We start from the raw sequence: 21,609 nt of genomic DNA, 5'->3' as shown, positions 1-21,609 counted from the left end.
GATAACATAACAGCGCAGACTCCGGGACAGATTCAAACAACGCTGAGGAGGAGGCGCACGGCGCCAAGGGGGTAAGAATGACGGCTGTGCTGCGTCACATGACAAAGGAAAGTTCCACCGACCGGACGGTTTAACCGTGTGAGGGGACACATTTCAAAAGTGTTAGGTTCAGCATGTGCAAGGACCATAATTAAAAGAGCTAAGTTTACCTTTTCCAGCATTAGTGCTGTACAAGATGGCTCTTTCAGCTACAAACGCCTGGGGGGGGTTAAAGGTTCCCTTTCAACTTGTTCCAGTGCAGGCTGCGGCCTACACTCTGTTCCACCTGCAGAGCCCGGGCGTCAACAACGCTAGTTGCTGTCCGGAAGTGCTGGCTGCACAGAGCCAAACACCTCGCCAATGTGTCAGTGGGGTTCAGCACCGCCAGCTGTTCCCCTGCTGTGTAGCCGGCAACGTGTCCTGCAACAGCCACACAGACACAACAGACCCAAAGCTGCCGCCAGTGAAGGCTTCGGCCTACACTCCGCTCTCCCTGCTCCTCCTGCTGACCCTGGGCTCTAACACCGCCAGTTGGGGCCCAGATGTGCTAGCTGCACAGAGAAAAACACCAGCCAATGTGTCAGTGGGGTTCAGCACCGCCAGCTGTTCCCCTGCTGTGTAGCCGGCAACGTGTCCTGCAACAGCCACGCAGACACAACAGACCCAAAGCTGCCGCCAGTGCAGGCTTCGGCCTACACTCCGCTCCCCCTGCTCCTCCTGCTGACCCTGGGCTCTAACACCACCAGTTGGGGCCCAGATGTGCTAGCTGCACAGAGAAAAACACCAGCCAATGTGTCAGTGGGGTACAGCACCGCCAGCTGTTCACCTGCTGTGTAGCCGGCAACGTGTCCTGCAACAGCCACGCAGACACAAGAACTGAAATTGAAGGGAACCTGTCCCCCCTCCCCCAGGCGTTTGTATGTTTTACAGCCACCTTGTACAGCGGTAATGCTGCATGTGTGCAAGGTGGCTCATAAACTTATTCTCCTCGCACATGTGGAACTGAACACGTCAAAAATGTGTCCTCTGTGACCATTTAACCGTCCCGGAGGTGTGACTTTCCTTTGTAATGACACGCTGCAACCCCCTTGGTAGCGCTGCCCATCTTCTGGCATCATTGTTTGGCTGGCTGCGCCTCTGCGGCCGCCCTGACTTACACAACGCCCCTCGGTGTCTTATTTATTTGGACTGCGAGGGTGTGATTGATGGGCATGAGCAGTGCATATGTTCGCCTGTCCCTCATCTCCTTCCGCCTTCTTCAGACTGTGCGGCTTCATGGCCGTGGCATGCGATAAGGGATCAGCTGACGCCACACAGTCTGAAGCGGGTGTAAGGACCCGAGTGTGAGAGGCGAACATATGTACTGCGCCAGGCCATGAATCCCAGCCCCGCAGTGTTTTAACTATGTAAAGACACTGCGGGGCTGGGATTCATGGTCATCGCAAACTGCAACGGCCGACATTAAATGATGTCAGAAGACGGGCAGCGCTAACAGCGCAAGGCCAAGGGATAACATGACAGCGCAGACTCCTGTACAGCAAATAACAACGCTCAGGAGGCTGCGCCCAGCACCAAGGTGGGATTCTTGACATCTGTGCTGCGTCTCATTACGAAGGGAACTCTCGCCTCCAACACAGTTTCACTGTATAAAGGGCTAAATGTTATACGTGTTTCATTCAGCGTGTGCAAGGAGAAAAATTAAAAGAGCAACCTTTGACTTGTGCAGCACTACTGCTGCATAAGCTGTGGCTCTTCTAGTTTGTAACACCTTAGGGGGGGTTATAGGTTACCTTTGAAATTGGTTCAATTAGGCTTCGACCTACACTCTGCTCCCCCTGCTCCTCCTGCTGACCCTGGGCTCTAACACCGCCAGTTGGGGCCCAGATGTGCTAGCTGCACAGAGAAAAACACCAGCCAATGTGTCAGTGGGGTTCAGCACCGCCAGCTGTTCCCCTGCTGTGTAGCCGGCAACGTGTCCTGCAACAGCCACGCAGACACAACGGACCCAAAGCTGCCGCCAGTGCAGGCTTCGGCCTACACTCCGCTCCCCCTGCTCCTCCTGCTGACCCTGGGCTCTAACACCGCCAGTTGGGTCCCAGATGTGCTAGCTGCACAGAGAAAAACACCAGCCAATGTGTCAGTGGGGTTCAGCACCGCCAGCTGTTCCCCTGCTGTGTAGCCGGCAACGTGTCCTGCAACAGCCATGCAGACACAAGAACTGAAATTGAAGGGAACCTGTCCCCCCTCCCCCAGGCGTTTGTATGTTTTACAGCCACCTTGTACAGCGGTAATGCTGCATGTGTGCAAGGTGGCTCATAAACTTATTCTCCTCGCACATGTGGAACTGAACACGTCAAAAATGTGTCCTCTGTGACCATTTAACCGTCCCGGAGGTGTGACTTTCCTTTGTAATTACACGCTGCAACCCCCTTGGTAGCGCTGCCCATCTTCTGGCATCATTGTTTGGCTGGCTGCGCCTCTGCGGCCACCCTGACCCACACAACGCCCCTCGGTGTCTTATTTATTTGGACTGCGAGGGTGTGATTGATGGGCATGAGCAGTGCATATGTTCGCCTGTCCCTCATCTCCTTCCGCCTTCTTCAGACTGTGCGGCTTCATGGCCGTGGCATGCGATAAGGGATCAGCTGACGCCGCACAGTCTGAAGCGGGTGTAAGGACCCGAGTGTGAGAGGCGAACATATGTACTGCGCCAGGCCATGAATCCCAGCCCCGCAGTGTTTTAACTATGTAAAGACACTGCGGGGCTGGGATTCATGGTCATCGCAAATCACAACGGCCGACATTAAATGATGTCAGAAGACGGGCAGCGCTAACAGCGCAAGGCCAAGGGATAACACGACAGCGCAGACTCCTGTACAGCAAATAACAACACTCAGGAGGCTGCGCCCAGCACCAAGGTGGGATTCTTGACATCTGTGCTGCGTCTCATTACGAATGGAACTCTCGCCTCCAACACAGTTTCACTGTATAAAGGGCTACATGTTATACGTGTTTCATTCAGCGTGTGCAAGGAGAAAAATTAAAAGAGCAACCTTTGACTTGTGCAGCACTAATGCTGCATAAGCTGTGGCTCTTCTAGTTTGTAACACCTGAGGGGGGGTTAAAAATTACCTTTGAAATTAGTTCAATTAGGCTTCGGCCTACACTCTGCTCCCCCTGCTCCTCCTGCTGACCCTGGGCTCTAACACCGCCAGTTGGGGCCCAGATGTGCTAGCTGCACAGAGAAAAACACCAGCCAATGTGTCAGTGGGGTTCAGCACCGCCAGCTGTTCCCCTGCTGTGTAGCCGGCAACATGTCCTGCAACAGCCACGCAGACACAACAGACCCAAAGTTGCTGCCAGTGCAGGCTTCGGCCTACACTCCGCTCCCCCTGCTCCTCCTGCTGACCCTGGGCTCTAACACCGCCAGTTGGGGCCCAGATGTGCTAGCTGCACAGAGAAAAACACCAGCCAATGTGTCAGTGGGGTTCAGCACCGCCAGCTGTTCCCCTGCTGTGTAGCCGACAACGTGTCCTGCAACAGCCACGCAGACACAAGAACTGAAATTGAAGGGAACCTGTCCCCCCTCCCCCAGGCGTTTGTATGTTTTACAGCCACCTTGTACAGCGGTAATGCTGCATGTGTGCAAGGTGGCTCATAAACTTATTCTCCTCGCACATGTGGAACTGAATACGTCAAAAATGTGTCCTCTGTGACCATTTAACCGTCCCGGAGGTGTGACTTTCCTTTGTAATTACACACTGCAACCCCCTTGGTAGCGCTGCCCATCTTCTGGCATCATTGTTTGGCTGGCTGCGCCTCTGCGGCCACCCTGACCCACACAACGCCCCTCGGTGTCTTATTTATTTGGACTGCGAGGGTGTGATTGATGGGCATGAGCAGTGCATATGTTCGCCTGTCCCTCATCTCCTTCCGCCTTCTTCAGACTGTGCGGCTTCATGGCCGTGGCGTGCGATAAGGGATCAGCTGATGCCGCACAGTCTGAAGCGGGTGTAAGGACCCGAGTGTGAGAGGCGAACATATGTACTGCGCCAGGCCATGAATCCCAGCCCCGCAGTGTTTTAACTATGTAAAGACACTGCGGGGCTGGGATTCATGGTCATCGCAAACCACAACGGCCGACATTAAATGATGTCAGAAGACGGGCAGCGCTAACAGCGCAAGGCCAAGGGATAACACGACAGCGCAGACTCCTGTACAGCAAATAACAACGCTCAGGAGGCTGCGCCCAGCACCAAGGTGGGATTCTTGACATCTGTGCTGCGTCTCATTACGAATGGAACTCTCGCCTCCAACACAGTTTCACTGTATAAAGGGCTAAATGTTATACGTGTTTCATTCAGCGTGTGCAAGGAGAAAAATTAAAAGAGCAACCTTTGACTTGTGCAGCACTACTGCTGCATAAGCTGTGGCTCTTCTAGTTTGTAACACCTGAGGGGGGGTTAAAGGTTACCTTTGAAATTGGTTCAATTAGGCTTCGGCCTACACTCTGCTCCCCCTGCTCCTCCTGCTGACCCTGGGCTCTAACACCGCCAGTTGGGGCCCAGATGTGCTAGCTGCACAGAGAAAAACACCAGCCAATGGGTCAGTGGGGTTCAGCACCGCCAGCTGTTCCCCTGCTGTGTAGCCGGCAACGTGTCCTGCAACAGCCACGCAGACACAACAGACCCAAAGCTGCTGCCAGTGCAGGCTTCGGCCTACACTCCGCTCCCCCTGCTGACCCTTTGCCCCAACAACGCTAGTTGGGGCTCTAGGAAGACAAGCTTGAATAGGTCCCCATCCTGGTTCCAGCACCGTCAGCTGGTTCCGGGTAGAGCCTTTGGCTTAGGTGCCTCCTTCTGGGTATCCGAGTTCCACCAACGTCAGGTGGTCCTTGGTAGTGCTTTTAGGCACGGGTACCTCCTGCTTAGTAACCGGGTACCAGTAACGTCAGCTGGTCCTCGGTAGTTCCTTTGGCTCTTGGACCTTCGGCTACCCATCCGGGTTCCAGTACCGTCAGCTGGTTCTCAGCAGTGTCTTTTGCTCTTGTACCTTCTGCTCCCCATCCTGGTTCCAGTACCGTCAGCTGGTTCCGGGCAGAGCCTTTGGCTTAGGTGCCTCCCTCTTGGTATCCGAGTTCCACCAACGTCAGGTGGTCCTTGGTAGTGCTTTCAGGCACGGGTACCTCCTGCTTAGTAACTGGGTTCCAGTAACGTCAGCTGGTCCTCGGTAGTTCCATTGGCTCTTGGACCTTCGGGTAGCCATCCGAGTTCCAGTTCCATCAGCTGTTTCTCGGCATTTTCTCAGCCTTCTTGTACCTTCTGCTACATTTCCAAGTTCAAGAGACTAAAGACGATGACCCGGAAGACCACCCCTAAGATGACGACGACACCAGAGACGACAACCACCGAGATGACGACGACCCTGGAGACGATGACCCTGAAGACCACCCCGATGACGACGACCCCGGAGACGACGACCCTGGAGACTACGACGACCTGGAAGACCGAGAAGCAGAAGAACAAGAGGCTGCAGAACAAAGAGCAGAAGAACATTAAGCATAAGACTAAATATCAGAGCAAAAGATATTATCTAAATTATAAGCAGAAGAAGACTAAGCAGTGTATGGGGGTGAGTCCGTTCCTCCTCGTGGTGCCCCTGGATAAAGCCTGATGCTGCAGGCCAAACTGAACGCGGACAAATGTAACTGTTTTGTGACAGGCAGAACGGAAGGTGTAATCTTCAAACTTTTATAGATAACAACTACGGGAATGCCTGTCACAAATAAGAATATGATGAAGAAGTTGAATATGAAGAAGATAATAGTAAAATAAAAAGAATATGAACAATGTAAAAAAAAAAAAAATAGGTAGAAGATGAAGAAGAAGATGAATAAGGTGAAGAACTTGATGTCAAAGAAGCTGATGATGAGGATAATGAAGAAGTAAGTGTGGGAGAAGTAAAAAAGAAGGTGAAGGGCGTGGAAGTAGTGAAACATCAATATCTGACAAAATAAAAAAAAAATTAACATAGTCAAAATCTTTCTAATGCCGAACGTCATAAAAAAAAATAAAATTCCTGCTATTCTATTTGATTGGGCTAAACCTCTGTGACTTTAATGTCTCCGCCACGTCCCCCAATACATCCTACATTATTCTTAGTTGTTTTCCTTCATGTAGAATGAACCTACCAGGAAAGAAAGGGTTTATTTTAATTCCGATATTTTCGTCCCATTGACTTGCATTGGGATCGGGTATCGGTATCGGATTAGATCCGATACTTTGACGGTATCGGCCGATACCAACACTAATAGTCACATGATCCATCGGCTGCTCACTGGTAATAGAGTTATTCCATGCAGACCATACAAAAGATCTAACCCCTGCACACTCTAAAAACGTGAAGATAGAACTGTTGCTTTCAAAGTTTTTTTTTAATATATCTTGTGCAAAAGAGAATGGTTTCCAATGTTTTGGCTCAGGCACAAGCCTTTGTCAGGATGACAATCTTATGGTAGTTTTATTGTATGCAGGTCCTGGGCTGTCAGATTGCCCTATGGAAGTTTGTCAAAAGTGGTCTTGATTGGCCAGCAGAATGGAAATAAATAAAACTGTTGAAACCCATAGTGGACTATCCTTTGGTATCAATTGCTAGGAAAACAGAAGTATTGAGGATGACTTAGCCTTTGTATCTTTCAAAAGTAATGGAATGCACCCTGTGTCCTTGTTAGTTACCGCTTCAGTGTGTAGGCAAGGGAGTCAGCCACATGCCAGCTGCAGCCTTCCCTATGAACAGTGAATAAGGCTCATTCATTGTGGTCTAACTACCTCTTACAATACCTTATGTGCATTCCATTACTTTTGAAAGATACAATGGCTAAGTCTACTTAGGTGATAGCCTACGCTATTACCATCACCATCAGGCTGCGTTTGCCATGACTTTGAGAATCAGGTGACTGCGGAGGTACATACAAGTGGGTTGATACGTCCTTGCCATAAGTAATTTCTGGCCACTCGGTGAAAGGGGTATAGTGTCGCGATTCATTTTTAGATTCACAGCAGTTCTGGTTCTGCTGTAATGTAATTTTTTTTTCGTTTTGATCAAGCATCAGCTGATGTTAGTTGGTAACCACTTCCACCATCCTTTAAATAGTCACATGACCCATGAACTGATCGTCATTATAGTTATTTTGTGTCGGTGATGTAGCCACTGTTAATGTGGGAGTTTGGATTTTTGGTGGGTCTCTCTACTGGTTTGGAGCTTAGCAGCACAACCTGGGGCTGAGTGTTTGTTCCTTTATTTTTCTCTGTCTTGTATTTGTCACTTCCCCTGTGTTTTTACCATCTGCAGTGGTAAGGCTAGCGTCCTTGATGGCCAGTTCACTAACCAGGGTATATTGAGCTGACAATCAAGGACAAGTCCGTGACGGTGGCAGGGGGAAGGATGTGTTATGGTCTGGTGATTTAGGAGCGACATGCGACGACCTCTGAGCAGGTGGTAACTATACTGACCACAGTGCCTGATCTTAACACAACACTAGAAGTAGCCGTGGGATGTTCCTGTCACTCCCTAGACACCTTGTCACAGCCTGAGAGCTAACTACCCCTAAAGGTAGAAACAGGAAAGCTATCTTGCCTCAGAGAAATTCCCCAAAGGATAGACAGCCCCCCACAAATAATGACTGTGAGTGGAGAAGGAAATGACATACATAGAATGAAACAAGATGTAGCAAAGGAGGCCACTTCTAGCTAGATAGATAGTACAGGAAAGAACACTGTGCGGTCAGTAATAAAAACTAGAAAAAGTCCACCGCAGAGAATGCAAAATCTCCACACCTGACTAAAGGTGTGGAGGGCAAAATCTGATGCCCAGAGCTTCCAGCTTAGCTGAATAGATCCATACTGATAAGCTGGACTAAAGAGAAAAACATAGAATGTGCTGAACAATAAGTCCACAACCAGTGGACTGCAAAAGGACAAGCAAGGACTTATCTTTGCTGAACTGGTCAGAGTGTCAGGGAAATCCAAAAGAGCTGTGACTCCAAGCAGGAACAATTGACAACTGGCATTGACTGAGGGATAAGGCCAGACTAAAATAGCCAAGCCAGAAAGACGATCAGTGGAAGCAGCTGCTGATGCTAAATCCAAGAAGCAGCCATTCCACTCAAAACCACCGGAGGGAGCCCAAGAGCAGAACTCACAAAAGTGCCACTTACAACCACTGGAGGGAGCCCAAGAGCGGAATTCACAACAGGATGCACATAGTGCATTATGCGAGCTTAGGGATAGGCACAGACTGGTATCAGGTGTCCTGTCCCTCAATTCCTACTGTAAGGGCATTCCTCTCCCTTTTCCATCCCATCATAGTTGTATGCTGTGTCATCCGCTGGACTTACCTGTGTACCATCCGATTCCAGTCTGTATAATGAACATCAGCAAATCAGACAGAATTTGATGAAAGAAATTCTGCACAATCAGATTCCTATTTGCAATGCCAGATAGAGCCGGGGGTATTCGGTCTAGGCCGGTCAGTTCTTCAGGGGATGTCATGGCAGCAATGACCCGGTCCTTGGCTCTGGGCATGCAATAAAATGCAAGGGAGACTGGACCCTCTGGGGCGCCACATATTTGTCTGTGAAAAGTGCTAATAAAAGTCAATGGATCCATTAAACTGATCACCAAAAAACATTCAGTATTGATCTGTGCAATGGATCTGATTTTAAAATGATAATTGAATTAGGAGACTAGAAAAGATCATTTTTTTTATATAAAATAAATAACAAAAATTGATCAGAAACAAATAAAATGAGGCTTTTAAAAAGGATCTAATAAATAGAGATGAGCGAATTTGCTCAGATTCCCTCCTATTTGGCAAGCGCTATAAGCTGCAGCTGGAACCCGGTTTCCTGGATTGCGCCAGCCAATCAGCTGACACATGTATTGATCCAGGAAGCCAGGTTCGGCAGCTTACTCGTCAATCACTATAGCTTGCCGAATAAGAGGGAACCCCAGCAAATTTGCTCATTTTTACTAATAAGGACATTAAGACCTGTAACTGACATTTATATGAAAGAAAAATGTCATGATGTCAAAATACAAGATTTTGTGGAATGCAATAGAGGAGTTACAACACATTCTAATATCTTTGCATAATCATAGAATGGGATAACTAATATCTATAAAATGGTTCCTTCTCTAGCTAAATAAGCCCTGCAAAAATAATTGGGCCCTTTGGGAGATATAAACATGCATGTTATTTACCCAGGAGGAAAAGAAAAAAAAATGCAAATATGATATGAAGTGCACCATTAGACAAAATTAATTGTATATATATATATATATATATATATATATATATATATATATATATATATATATATATATATATATATATATATATAATATCTATGTAATTTTTCCAGTTAGAAGCAATGTGCTCTCACAGCAGGTTCTGATTTGCTATTTTATTTTGTTGAAGAAGAGATCAGTTGGAGAAGGAGCAATACTATAAATGAAAGCCTTGAAATGTACATGTTTTACGAAGTCATAGGTAAATAACATAATACAGCTATTTGTCAGAATAAGGGCTTTTTTTCATGATATTCTGTATATTCTATGTATTTTTCCATTACTTTTGTTATCTTCAAAAAGGCAAAAAATGAGGCATAAATGGATTTTTCTTTGAGTCCTTGTGTAACAATTTTAAATAAAAAAAAGTGTTTAGTTCAGCAGTCTCTAACTTTATTTTTTTATTTATTTGGTTACATGGATACCAAATATGCAGACGTAAGTTATATTTTTGACTTGTACAGTGCCTTTAAAAAGTAGTCCTACCAATTTCCACATTTTTTAGCTTTCATTCACAAACTTAAATGTATTTTATTCAGATTTTATATGATACAGTACATCAACAAAAAGTTGCAAGTATCTGTGAAGTGTAAGGGAAATGATACATGGTTTTCTCATTATTTTAAATATATAAATATGAAAATAATGATGTGCATTAGTATTCAGCCCCCAGAGTCAATGCTCTCTGTGTTGTTGCTGAGTCACGTCAGAAAATATGCATAAACTTGCTCTGTTACTTTAAAATGTAAACTAACATTAATATCTATATGCCGTAAATGTTTAATATAACAATGTGTAGAATATATTTATTATTTTTTATGTTTTATGTAGCTATTTTATGTAACTGTTACATAAAACATGGATATTAGCATTAATAGCTATAGCAATAGTTAATTGAGATACATGAAACTGTCTCATTGGGGTTGGGAGAGTCATCGGCCAGTTCGATCCTTGTATTCTGACTGCACTCTTTCATTTAAATGCTATTAAACCCTAAAAAGAGCATAACCTTACTCTTGAACTTAACCTTAACAAAAAACCTAATTTTAGCTAAGGTTAGGAAAACACTGAAAAAAGTGCCAAATTTATTATAATGTGTGCTTTTTAATAACGGAAATTGTCTCTTCAGAGAGGAAAAAGACTAGAACTCTAGTGCCACCTATAGGAAGAAGCAATCCTAAACGTCAATATTGACCCTTTAATGAGCTTTGTCACATGACGTAGGATCTGGTTTGGCTGGGTGAGAAGTGTCTGACCGGAATCCAAGAGGCAGCGTTTCTCCTTGCTGAGAGTGACATGTCAAGCCGGATATGCTAAGTGAGGTGACTTTTAAGCCACAATGATCCTGTTCGAAATATGCAAATTGTCTCTTCAGAGAGGAAGTCTAGAACTCTAGTGCCACCTATAGTAAATAGCAATCCTAAAAGTCAATATCGACCCTTTAATGAACCTTGTCACATGACTTATAATAAAAGGCAGACCCAAAATCTCAATTTGCAGAAACTGTGTTTTGGTGTACTGCCCCTCGTCAGTGAAACGCGTGATATCTGGTTTGGCTGGGTGAGAGGCGTCTGCAAATTGTCTCTTAAGGGAGGAAAAGGACTATATTGTATATCTGCAATATTTGATGTGCTGCAATCTTGTATGCTTTACATAAGAATACACTTTGCTGAATATTAGAATCATGTAGTGGTAATGTGCTCTGATTCATTCTTGTTATAAGATTTACTTCTGTTGCCAGGTTATGTCAACCTCCAGATGGACTCTGTTTGTAATGGAAAATGGAAAATTGCTTTTAGTAATGGAAAATGGCTTATAATATCTTTTGAGTATCCCCTATAAAGATAAAAGATCAATAAGATGCGTGAGAGACAGATGTCAGCTCGACCTACAATAATTATATATGAAAAACAAATGAGGTAATGTGCTGAAATCACCTAATTTTCCCTACAAAAACTGGGCTTCTTGACCAATAAAATCAGAATTCCTTTGAGACACAACTGCTCGGCTCTGTCTTGTGTGTTTTCTTCGTGCATGTAAACTATCTTTACGAGATGCAATTTGGCCACAGACAATTAAGAGTGGTCACACCCTAGTGTGACAGAATCCACAGCTGTTCATATGTGATTACTTACAGAGTCAGTATTGGTTTGGTGTCTGCACTGCTGCCCCAACGCGCGTTTCACCCTTTCTTCATCAGGGGGCATGTCAATATGCATAGAGGGTAAGTATATATACGGTATATCCTGTCATCGAATCGGAAAAACAAAAGGTGCCCAACAAATGTGTATCTAATGAGGATTAAACACAAAACCAACACTGACTCTGTAAGTAATCACATATGTGCAACTAAAATGTGAATGAGGTTTAAAGATGATTTAAGACAGGTATTTTTCATCAGTATTCCATCCATTGTATTCTAGAGCTAATGCTGCTGTATTTGTGTAGAAGCAGGTGGAACTGGATACAGCTGAATTCTACCGTCATCAAAACATTAATGTGATTGCATCAATATGTCATCAGTATTTTAGCCATATTGCATCCCTTGCAGCACATATATCACATGGGGGATATACAAATAACATAGTAATGCAATATCTTCAGTAAAATATAGTGCATATTTTGGAATTGTTTCATGCTGACTTTTATCGATGTGCTTGAGTCAAATAGACCTTAATTTTGAATAAATATATACATCAGTGTGACAATCTTAAAGGGAATCCGTCAGCAGATTTTTATTATGTAATCTGAGGACAGCATGAGGTAGCAGCTGAGACACTGGATTCAGTGATGAGTAATTTATTAAGCTGTGTGCTGTTGTTTACTTATAATGAAGGTTTTATCTCTAGCAGATTATCGTTGCCCTGGCCATAGCACATGTAATCCCTGTTCCAACCAGGGTGATTCCTCTGATAAGTAGCTCACTGTCAATGGACAATGTACATAGGAAGCTGTGCTGTGGGTGGGGCAGCTTTCTGAGTTCTGCTTCATGCTATATGAAAGGACTCTGCTTATGTCACAACTGCTTCAGCTAGTAAACTCAGTGATACATTGGATTCAGGATCTCTTTTCCTACATTATGCTGCTCTCACATAAGGTAGCAAAAACATGGTAATAAATTCCCTTTATAATTTAATTATTGGTAATTAAAGCTTTTAACCACCCCAAAAGAACATATAAGATTTTAAATTCTGGGCCTCAAATATGAAAACGGATGTGGAAGAAATATGGCATCTTAATCTTTTATGAAGCTTTTCTTTTTTTCTTGATTTGCCTTTTTTTATGCAGCTTTTGATTTCAGGTTGCAGGCTTTCATTAAGAACCAAACTGATGAACCTAATTAAAAGGGTGAAAAAGTCCTTTATGATTTGTTTTTAACAAGTAGATTGTTGATTCATGGATCTACCTATAAGGCAAGGAGAAGAGATTTATCAATGATAAAGAAAATTGTCTATGATTTTTGCCTTCCACTGGATTTAATCGAGTTAGTAAGTATAAATATTTTAACTTGATAAACTTCCATCTCTTTTTTTTAACCTTGAACTAAATAGGAGAAAAAATAAATATATCCCCTCTCTGGTAGGTGTTTCAAATATATTGTGACATAGGCCGCGCTATGCTATTTGAATAACACCCATGGTGAAACTCCTCTGAATTCACAACTCCATTCCAGGATTGCTCCTGTTCACTATTTACTATGAAGCTGATTTATTGTTGATTATTGTTTATTGTTGATCACCAAATTTGTTGGTTCACCAAATTTCTCATTTTGGTTACGTATCAGAGTTTCTGGTAGCTAATTAACTAATTCTTGCCCAAGTGAGGGGCAACTGATATTTTCATGGGGGGTATGTATTTCTTCTTCCTTTATGATTTTGACCAAACAAAAGCAGACAGCAGTAGAAGAATGAACCATTTCATCCATGCTCCACCCATATTGATGGAGCTGGTCGAGACTTACGAGTAAATAATAATTGTCACAATATTTTTACACAAATTGCACAAAAATATTATGACTTACTAAAGTGTAGTCATGAGTCAGTATACTCGTTACTCGAGTTTCTCCAAGCATGCTCAGATGGTCTCCGAGTATTTGGGCGTGCTCAGAGATTTAGTTTATGTTGACGCAGCTGCATGATTTGCGGCTACTAGACAGCTTGAATACATATACTAAATCTCCAAGCACTCCGAAATACTCAGAGACAACCCGAGCATGCCCAGGAGCTGTCGTATGATCAGACCATGTTCCTGCACGGTCAGACACAGCCATTACACAGTACACAGCAGGGGCACATTTATAAGATTATCTCAGCACAGGAACAATTTTGTTAAACGAATCCAACTGTGGAGTATATTTTTATTCCAAGATCGTTTGATTAAAATGTACTTTTGTTCATGGCATAACCCCTTTAATAAATTGTGACCAATGCTCTAAGAAAATGCTTGGTCTTGCCCACAATTATCTGCCCTATAATAGAGCAATAGACATTTATCTAGCACAAATATTTTTTTTATAAGTAAGGTGTTATTTTTGTTCTCTTTAACACCCACCATATTGACCAAAATACTGGGTCTAAAAGTAGTTGCCGGAGATCCGGCATACATTTTTCGACAGGTTTGTTAAAATTGATACTCTTTTTTTATGTACAGCAGTTCACAATGAAGGATGGTGGCGCACAATGAAAGCCTAACGTTGGAATTCATGATTTTGGGTTTTCCTGGGTCTTCTGGTCTACAGTACTTTTTCTTTACACTACTCCTGGACTCTTATTTGTTAACTCTTTTGAGCAACATAATGATCATCCTAATTACCTGGAAAGAAGCATGTCTTCAAACACCCATGTATTTTTTTCTCCGTAATTTCTCATTTCTTGAAGTCTGTTACATAACTGTAACAGTCCCCAAAATTTTAGCAACAATCACTGTACACGGTCGCTTCATTTCATTTATTGGCTGCATGACTCAGTTATTTTTTTTCTTCTTCTTGAGTTCTACAGAATGTTTTCTACTTGGTGTTATGGCCTTTGACCGTTATTTGGCAATTTGTCATCCTCTACAATATCCATCACTTATGACCGCATCCTTCTGTCGTAATCTAACCATAGCTTCTTGGATTGTCGGTTTTACAACTACTTTTCCTCCAATTTTACTGATCTCGCGGCTTACATTTTGCAGTAATATTGTTAACCATTTCTTTTGTGATGCACCTCCATTACTAAAGATTTCTTGCATAGATACTTTTTTAAATGATCTTTTGGATTTTATATGTGCTTCTATAGTAATTGTAACTTCGTTTGCTGTAACACTTTTTTCTTATGTTTATATTATTATAACCGTTTTAAAAATCCCTACAACTAAAGGAAAAAGAAAAGCCTTTTCCACGTGTGGGTCTCATTTAACTGTTGTTCTTATCTATTATGGTACTGTTATTTTTATGTATGTAAGACCAAAAGTGGGATTCACTTTTACACTTAATCGAGTGGTGTCAGTCTTTTATGTTGTGGTTACACCGATTCTAAATCCCATTATATACTGTTTAAGGAACAAAGAAGTTAAAGAGTCAGTAAAAAAACATTTAGCTTCAATCAACTTATTTTATTAATCCTAATAGTGTTACATGTACGATCACAATTTATAGTAGAAAATAAGTTGTTCAAATATTCCTATAAAGGGGATGTCCGGTCTAAACTGATAAGTCTGCAATCACTCTGTGTGACTGCAACTAATCCTCGCAAAGCACAGTGCATGCACTAGGGAGATTCAAAAGTCTGCATTCACAGACAGTGACTGCAGACTTTTCAATTTAGACTAGAAAACTTTGACTTAATAATAATATCTATTCAAACCCACTTGGTGTTTCAGGTGATCTTTCTGAAAAAAATGTAATTTGCGTATTTAAGGAATAATCTTATAGCTGGCCATTATACGACTTGTATCCAGCCTGTTTGTACCTGTCCCCACCACAAGCTCTAGCTATAGTTTTCAGTTGTCCCTGAGCTAGTGGGTGGGGATGTCTTCCATACATTCAAAAATTTTATCTCGACATGATGGACATTTGCATCCCTATTTCTCTGTAAGAAAGCAAGAACACCAGCAGCATATAGGACATTATACTGTAGTACTGTGCAGTGTACCTGTGACTCCAGTACTGAAGTGTGTTAAAACACCTATTAGAATGTTTCAAAACCCTTAGTGTGCATCTCATTTTTTACAATAATTAAGAGGCAAAAACCACCTCTCAATAATTTAATTTAGGTGTATAAAGTCGTATACTGTACATAACCATGCAGTCATTTGTTAAAAGCAGTGTTCCCCAACTCCAGTCGACAAGAGCCAAAAGCAGGTCATGTTTTCAGGATTTCCTTAGTATCTCACAGGTGATGGAAGTATTGCCTGTGAAAGTGATGCAATTATCACCTGTGCAACACTAAGGAAATCCTGAAAACATGACCTGCTGGTGGCTCTTGAGGACCGGAGTTGGGGAACACTGGTTAAAAGAATAGTTCCATTCTAAAGAGTTAATTTTATTTGAGCATTGTTCTATAATAAGATGCCACCATTGTAACAATGTCTTCCCTCCTAAATATTCAAAATTAACTGTGGGTTTTATTATTGAAAAAAGGAAGCCAAGCAGACATTTAAAGATACAGAGGAAAGTCATCGAGTTCTTGGGTACAAGATGCACAAAAGTCGCATTCACTGACTGAATAACTGCAGAGCTCCAAAACTTCTCTGGAATTAACAACATCACAAAAATTATGTGCTAAAAGCCTCACGCACGGATTTCCATGACTAAGCAGCAGCATGCACAATGCCAGTAATTGGAAGGAGTATTGTAAAACGCACCACCATTGGACTCTGGAGCAGTGAGAATGTATTCTGTGGTGTGCCAAAGCACGTTTAGTTATGCGACATAGAGAATACTATGAAAATGTTTGATGGAGGATGTGTGAATATATGGGGTTGTTTCTCTGGGGTTTGGTGTAGCCCATTTAGTTTTAGTGAAGCAAAGTCTTAAGGCCCCGTCTCACATAGCGATTTACCAACGATCACGACCAGCGATACGACCTGGCCGTGATCGTTGGTAAGTCGCTGTGTGGTCGCTGGGGAGCTGTCACACAGACCGCTCTCCCCAGCGACCAACGATCATGGGAACGACTTCGGCATCGTTGAAACTGTCTTCAACGATGCCGAAGTCCCCCTGCAGCACCCGGGTAACCAGGGTAAACATCGGGTTACTAAGCGCAGGGCCGCGCTTAGTAACCCGATGTTTACCCTGGTTACCAAAAAAAACAAACAGTACATACTCGCCTTTCGGTGTCCAGGTCCCTTGCCGTCTGCTTCCTGCTCTGACAGTGCCGCCGTACACTGAGAGCAGAGCGCAGCAGTGACGTCAGCGGTGCTGTGCTGTGCTCTCACTGTACGGCCGCACTCAGTCAGAGCAGGAAGCAGATGGCGAGGGACCTGGACACCGAAAGGCGGGTATGTACTGTTTGTTTTTTTTGGTAACCCGGGTAAACATCGGGTTACTAAGCGCGGCCCTGCGCTTAGTAACCCGATGTTTACCCTGGTTACCAGTGAAGACATCGCTGGATTGGTGTCACACACACCGATTCAGCGATGTCAGCGGGACCTCAACGACCAAAAAAAGGTCCAGGCCATTCCGACACGACCAGCGATCTCACAGCAGGGGCCTGATCGCTGGTACGTGTCACACATAGCGAGATCGCTACTGAGGTCGCTGTTGCGTCACAAAACTTGTGACTCAGCAGCGATCTCGCTAGCGATCTCGCTATGTGAGACGGGGCCTTTAATGCTTCAGCTTACAAATATTTATTTATTTATTGTGGTTTGCTTATATAGCACTATGTTATTCCGCAGCACTTTACAGACATTATGAACACTGTCCCCAATGGGGCTCACAATCTAAATTCCTTATCAGTATGTCTTTGAAGTGTAGGAGGAAACCCACACAAACATGGGGAGAACATATAAACTCCTTGCAAATGTTGTCCTTGGTGGGATTTCAACCCAGGACCCCAGCGCTGAAAGGCTCCAGTGCTACCCACTAAGCCGCCGTTCTGCCCTATTGTGGCATTGTGCTGGTAATGTACTCCAGCAAGGAGTCCACATTTCACAATATAAATTCTTAGTGCTAATAGCATGGTCCATAAACCATGCCGCATTTAAGCATTGGACAGGGCTTGGACCAGTATTTACAGTTTTATACTTGTAAGTTTGTGGGAATCGTTTGGGAAAAGCTCTTTTGTGGGTCAGCATAACTGTGCCCCAGCGTATAATGCAAAGTCAATAAAGTCATTGATGGGTGACTTTGGTATGGAAAAACTTGACTGAACCACATGAAGTCTACATTAAAGGTTTGGCTACTTTTTCATTTTGATGCATATTTTCTCACAAGCTAGCCAGCATTTCTGTCCATAAAATGGCTGCAAATGGAAGTATATGACACCAGACCAGTTATTCAGTCTGTTCCAATGGAAATGCAGCTTTCCCATGTGAGCTTTTTACATGCTGATCACAAACTTCTCCAAAAGCAACCATTTTATGGACTGAAGAGAGTTTATGATGAAAGCTGCACTAACAAGAAAAGTGGTCAAACCCTTTCATGCCTATGGCTTTAAAAAGGCAAGTAATAAAATCTCTTATGGGTGTTATGTGTAGGTGTACAGTTCTCTGATTGTCACATTCAGGCTGGAGACACACTAGCAATTTTAAAATCGGTCCGATTTTGATGCAGGAGAGTTGGACAAGTGTAATGCAAGTGCCATGCGAGTGTCATGCATTTTTCATGTGAGTACAAACTGATTTTTCACACCTAGCATCCGATTTACATCCGAATGCATTGCGATTGCTATCCGGCTGCAATGCGATTTTACCATGAGCATTTTAAGTAAAGAAAAATGAGTGGCCATCATTACTTTAAGAAATGAGGGTCAGTCAGTCTGAAAAATTGGGAAAACTTTGAAAGTGTCCTCAAGTGCAGTGGCAAAAACCATCAAGCGCTACAAACAAACTGGCTCACATGAGGACCGCCCCAGGAAAGGAAGACCAAGAGTCACCTCTGCTTCTGAGGATAAGTTTATCCGAGTTACCAGCATCAGAAATCGTGGGTTAACAGCAGCTCAGATTAGAGGCCAGGTCAATGCCACACAGAGTTCTAGCAGCAGACACATCTCTACAACAACTGTTAAGAGGAGACTTTGTGCAGCAGGCCTTCATGGTAAAATAGCTGCTAGGAAACCACTGCTAAGGACAAGCAACAATCAGAAGAGACTGGTTTGGGCTAAAGAACACAATGAATTGACATTAGACCAGTGGAAATCTGTGCTTTGGTCTGATGAGTCCAAATTTGAGATCTTTGGTTCCAACCACCATGTCTTTGTGCGAAGCAGAAAAGGTGAACGGATGGACTCTACATGCCTGGTTCCCACCGAGAAGCATGGAAGAGGAGGTGTGATAGTGTGGGCATGCTTTGCTGCTGACACTGTTGGGGATTTTTTCAAAATTGAAGGCATACTGAACCAGCATGGCTACCACAGCATCTTGCAGCGGCATGCTATTCCATCCGTTTTGCGTTTAGTTGGACCATCAATTATTTTTCAACAGGACCATGACCCCAAACACACCTCCAGGCTTTGTAAGGGCTATTTGACCAAGAAGGAGAGTGATGGCATGCTATGCCAGATGACCTGGCCTCCACAGTCACCAGACCTGAACCCAATCGAGATGGTTTGGGGTGAGCTGGACTGCAGAGTGAAGGCAAAAGGGCCAACAAGTGCTAAGCATCTCTGGGAACTCCTTCAAGATTGTTGGAAGACCATCAAGACTACCTGTTGAAGCTCATCAAGAGAATGCCAAGAGTGTGCAAAGCAGTCATCAAAGCAAAAGGTGGCTACTTTGAAGAACCTAGAATATAAGACATAATTTCAGTTGTTTCACACTTTTTTGTTAAGTAAATAATTCCACATGTGTTAATTCATGTGTTTTGATGCCTTCAGTGTGAATATACAATTTTCATAGTCATGAAAATACAGAAAAAATCTTTAAATGAGAAGGTGTGTCCAAACTTTTGGTCTGTACTGTATATATATATATATATATATATATATATATATATATATATATATATATTTTAATGTATTTATATTGCATAGAGAGATAGATAGAAGAAAAGCCGGTAATACATCTGTCGGGTTCTGTAAATGCACTGCAGGAGCTGACAGGATAGAAGAGATGGATTAGATACAATAAATACATATAGAATATGTAGATAACTAGATGTCTGTGACAAATACAATTAGTACAGAGGGAAAGCCAGTTACTGGGGGCAGATGTTTATAGCGTGGGAAGGTGGTAATACCCATGGAGCTTCCCAGGCTATTAATATAAGCTCAAAGCTGTATACTTAGCATTTACTTGCTAGTAAAATAGGGGATCACCAAAGGCTATACAGACATCTGCAGGCTGATATTGAGAGCCTAGGAAGGGACCATGGATATTGCCGCCCCCCCCCCCGGCTAAAAACATCAGCACTCAGCTGCCCCAGAAAAGACGCATCTGTAATAAGTGGGGGTTGATGTCACTTTTGTATTATAAGGTGATTTCAAGCCCGGCTTAGTAATGGTGAGGTGTCAATTAGACACGTCTCCATTACTAATCCAATAGTTTTTAAGGGCTTACAGTGGGGCAAAAAAGTATTTAGTCAGTCAGCAATAGTGCAAGTTCCACCACTTAAAAAGATGAGAGGCGTCTGTAATTTACATCATAGGTAGACCTCAACTATGGGAGACAAACTGAGAAAAAAAAATCCAGAAAATCACATTGTCTGTTTTTTTATCATTTTATTTGCATTTTATGGTGGAAAATAAGTATTTGGTCAGAAACAAACAATCAAGATTTCTGGCTCTCACAGACCTGTAACTTCTTCTTTAAGAGGCTCCTCTTTCCTCCACTCATTACCTGTAGTAATGGCACCTGTTTAAACTTGTTATCAGTATAAAAAGACACCTGTGCACACCCTCAAACAGTCTGACTCCAAACTCCACTATGGTGAAGACCAAAGAGCTGTCAAAAGACACCAGAAACAAAATTGTAGCCCTGCACCAGGCTGGGAAGACTGAATCTGCAATAGCCAACCAGCTTGGAGTGAAGAAATCAACAGTGGGAGCAATAATTAGAAAATGGAAGACATTCAAGACCACTGATAATCTCCCTCGATCTGGGTCTCCACGCAAAATCCCACCCCGTGGGGTCAGAATGATCACAAGAACGGTGAGCAAAAATCCCAGAACCACGCGGGGGGACCTAGTGAATGAACTGCAGAGAGCTGGGACCAATGTAACAAGGCCTACCATAAGTAACACACTACGCCACCATGGACTCAGATCCTGCAGTGCCAGACGTGTCCCACTGCTTAAGCCAGTACATGTCCGGGCCCGTCTGAAGTTTGCTAGAGAGCATTTGGATGATCCAGAGGAGTTTTGGGAGAATGTCCTATGGTCTGATGAAAGCAAACTGGAACTGTTTGGTAGAAACACAACTTGTCGTGTTTGGAGGAAAAAGAATACTGAGTTGCATCCATCAAACACCATACCTACTGTAAAGCATGGTGGTGGAAACATCATGCTTTGGGGCTGTTTCTCTGCAAAGGGGCCAGGACGACTGATCCGGGTACATGAAAGAATGAATGGGGCCATGTATCGTGAGATTTTGAGTGCAAACCTCCTTCCATCAGCAAGGGCATTGAAGATGAAACGTGGCTGGGTCTTTCAACATGACAATGATCCAAAGCACACTGCCAGGGCAATGAAGGAGTGGCTTCGTAAGAAGCATTTCAAGGTCCTGGAGTGACCTAGCCAGTCTCCAGATCTCAACCCTATAGAAAACCTTTGGAGGGAGTTGAAAGTCCGTGTTGCCAAGCGAAAAGCCAAAAACATCACTGCTCTAGAGGAGATCTGCATGGAGGAATGGGCCAACATACCAACAACAGTGTGTGGCAACCTTGTGAAGACTTACAGAAAACGTTTGACCTCTGTCATTGCCAACAAAGGATGTATTACAAAGTATTGAGATTAAATTTTGTTTCTGACCAAATACTTATTTTCCACCAGAATATGCAAATAAAATGATAAAAAAAACAGACAATGTGATTTTCTGGATTTTTTTTTCTCAGTTTGTCTCCCATAGTTGAGGTCTACCTATG

The 21,609-nt window shown here is 43.4% G+C and overlaps 2 protein-coding genes across 2 annotated transcripts in view; one reads left to right on the top strand and one right to left on the bottom strand.

The window, feature by feature from the left end:
• Window positions 1-13,991, bottom strand: part of LOC143793626 (olfactory receptor 6B1-like) — a 57,487-nt gene extending 43,496 nt beyond the window's left edge. The window contains exons 1-3 of the mRNA XM_077280686.1: window positions 13,938-13,991; window positions 11,116-11,222; window positions 8,435-8,613 (exon numbers count right to left, since the gene is read on the bottom strand). Of these exons, the coding sequence (XP_077136801.1) occupies window positions 8,435-8,613; window positions 11,116-11,222; window positions 13,938-13,991 (340 nt within the window). The remainder of the gene's footprint in view (window positions 1-8,434; window positions 8,614-11,115; window positions 11,223-13,937) is intronic.
• Window positions 13,992-14,052: 61 nt separating this feature from the next.
• Window positions 14,053-14,988, top strand: LOC143793625 (olfactory receptor 6B9-like). Its single transcript, XM_077280685.1, has one exon. It carries the CDS (start codon window positions 14,053-14,055, stop codon window positions 14,986-14,988), a length of 936 nt encoding a protein of 311 aa, XP_077136800.1.
• The last annotated feature ends 6,621 nt before the right edge of the window (window positions 14,989-21,609 follow it).

Source organism: Ranitomeya variabilis, chromosome 1 (assembly GCF_051348905.1).
Source record: "Ranitomeya variabilis isolate aRanVar5 chromosome 1, aRanVar5.hap1, whole genome shotgun sequence".
NCBI lineage: Eukaryota > Metazoa > Chordata > Amphibia > Anura > Dendrobatidae > Ranitomeya > Ranitomeya variabilis.
Note: the sequence above shows the minus strand (reverse complement) of the source record. Positions and strands in the feature narration are given on the sequence as shown.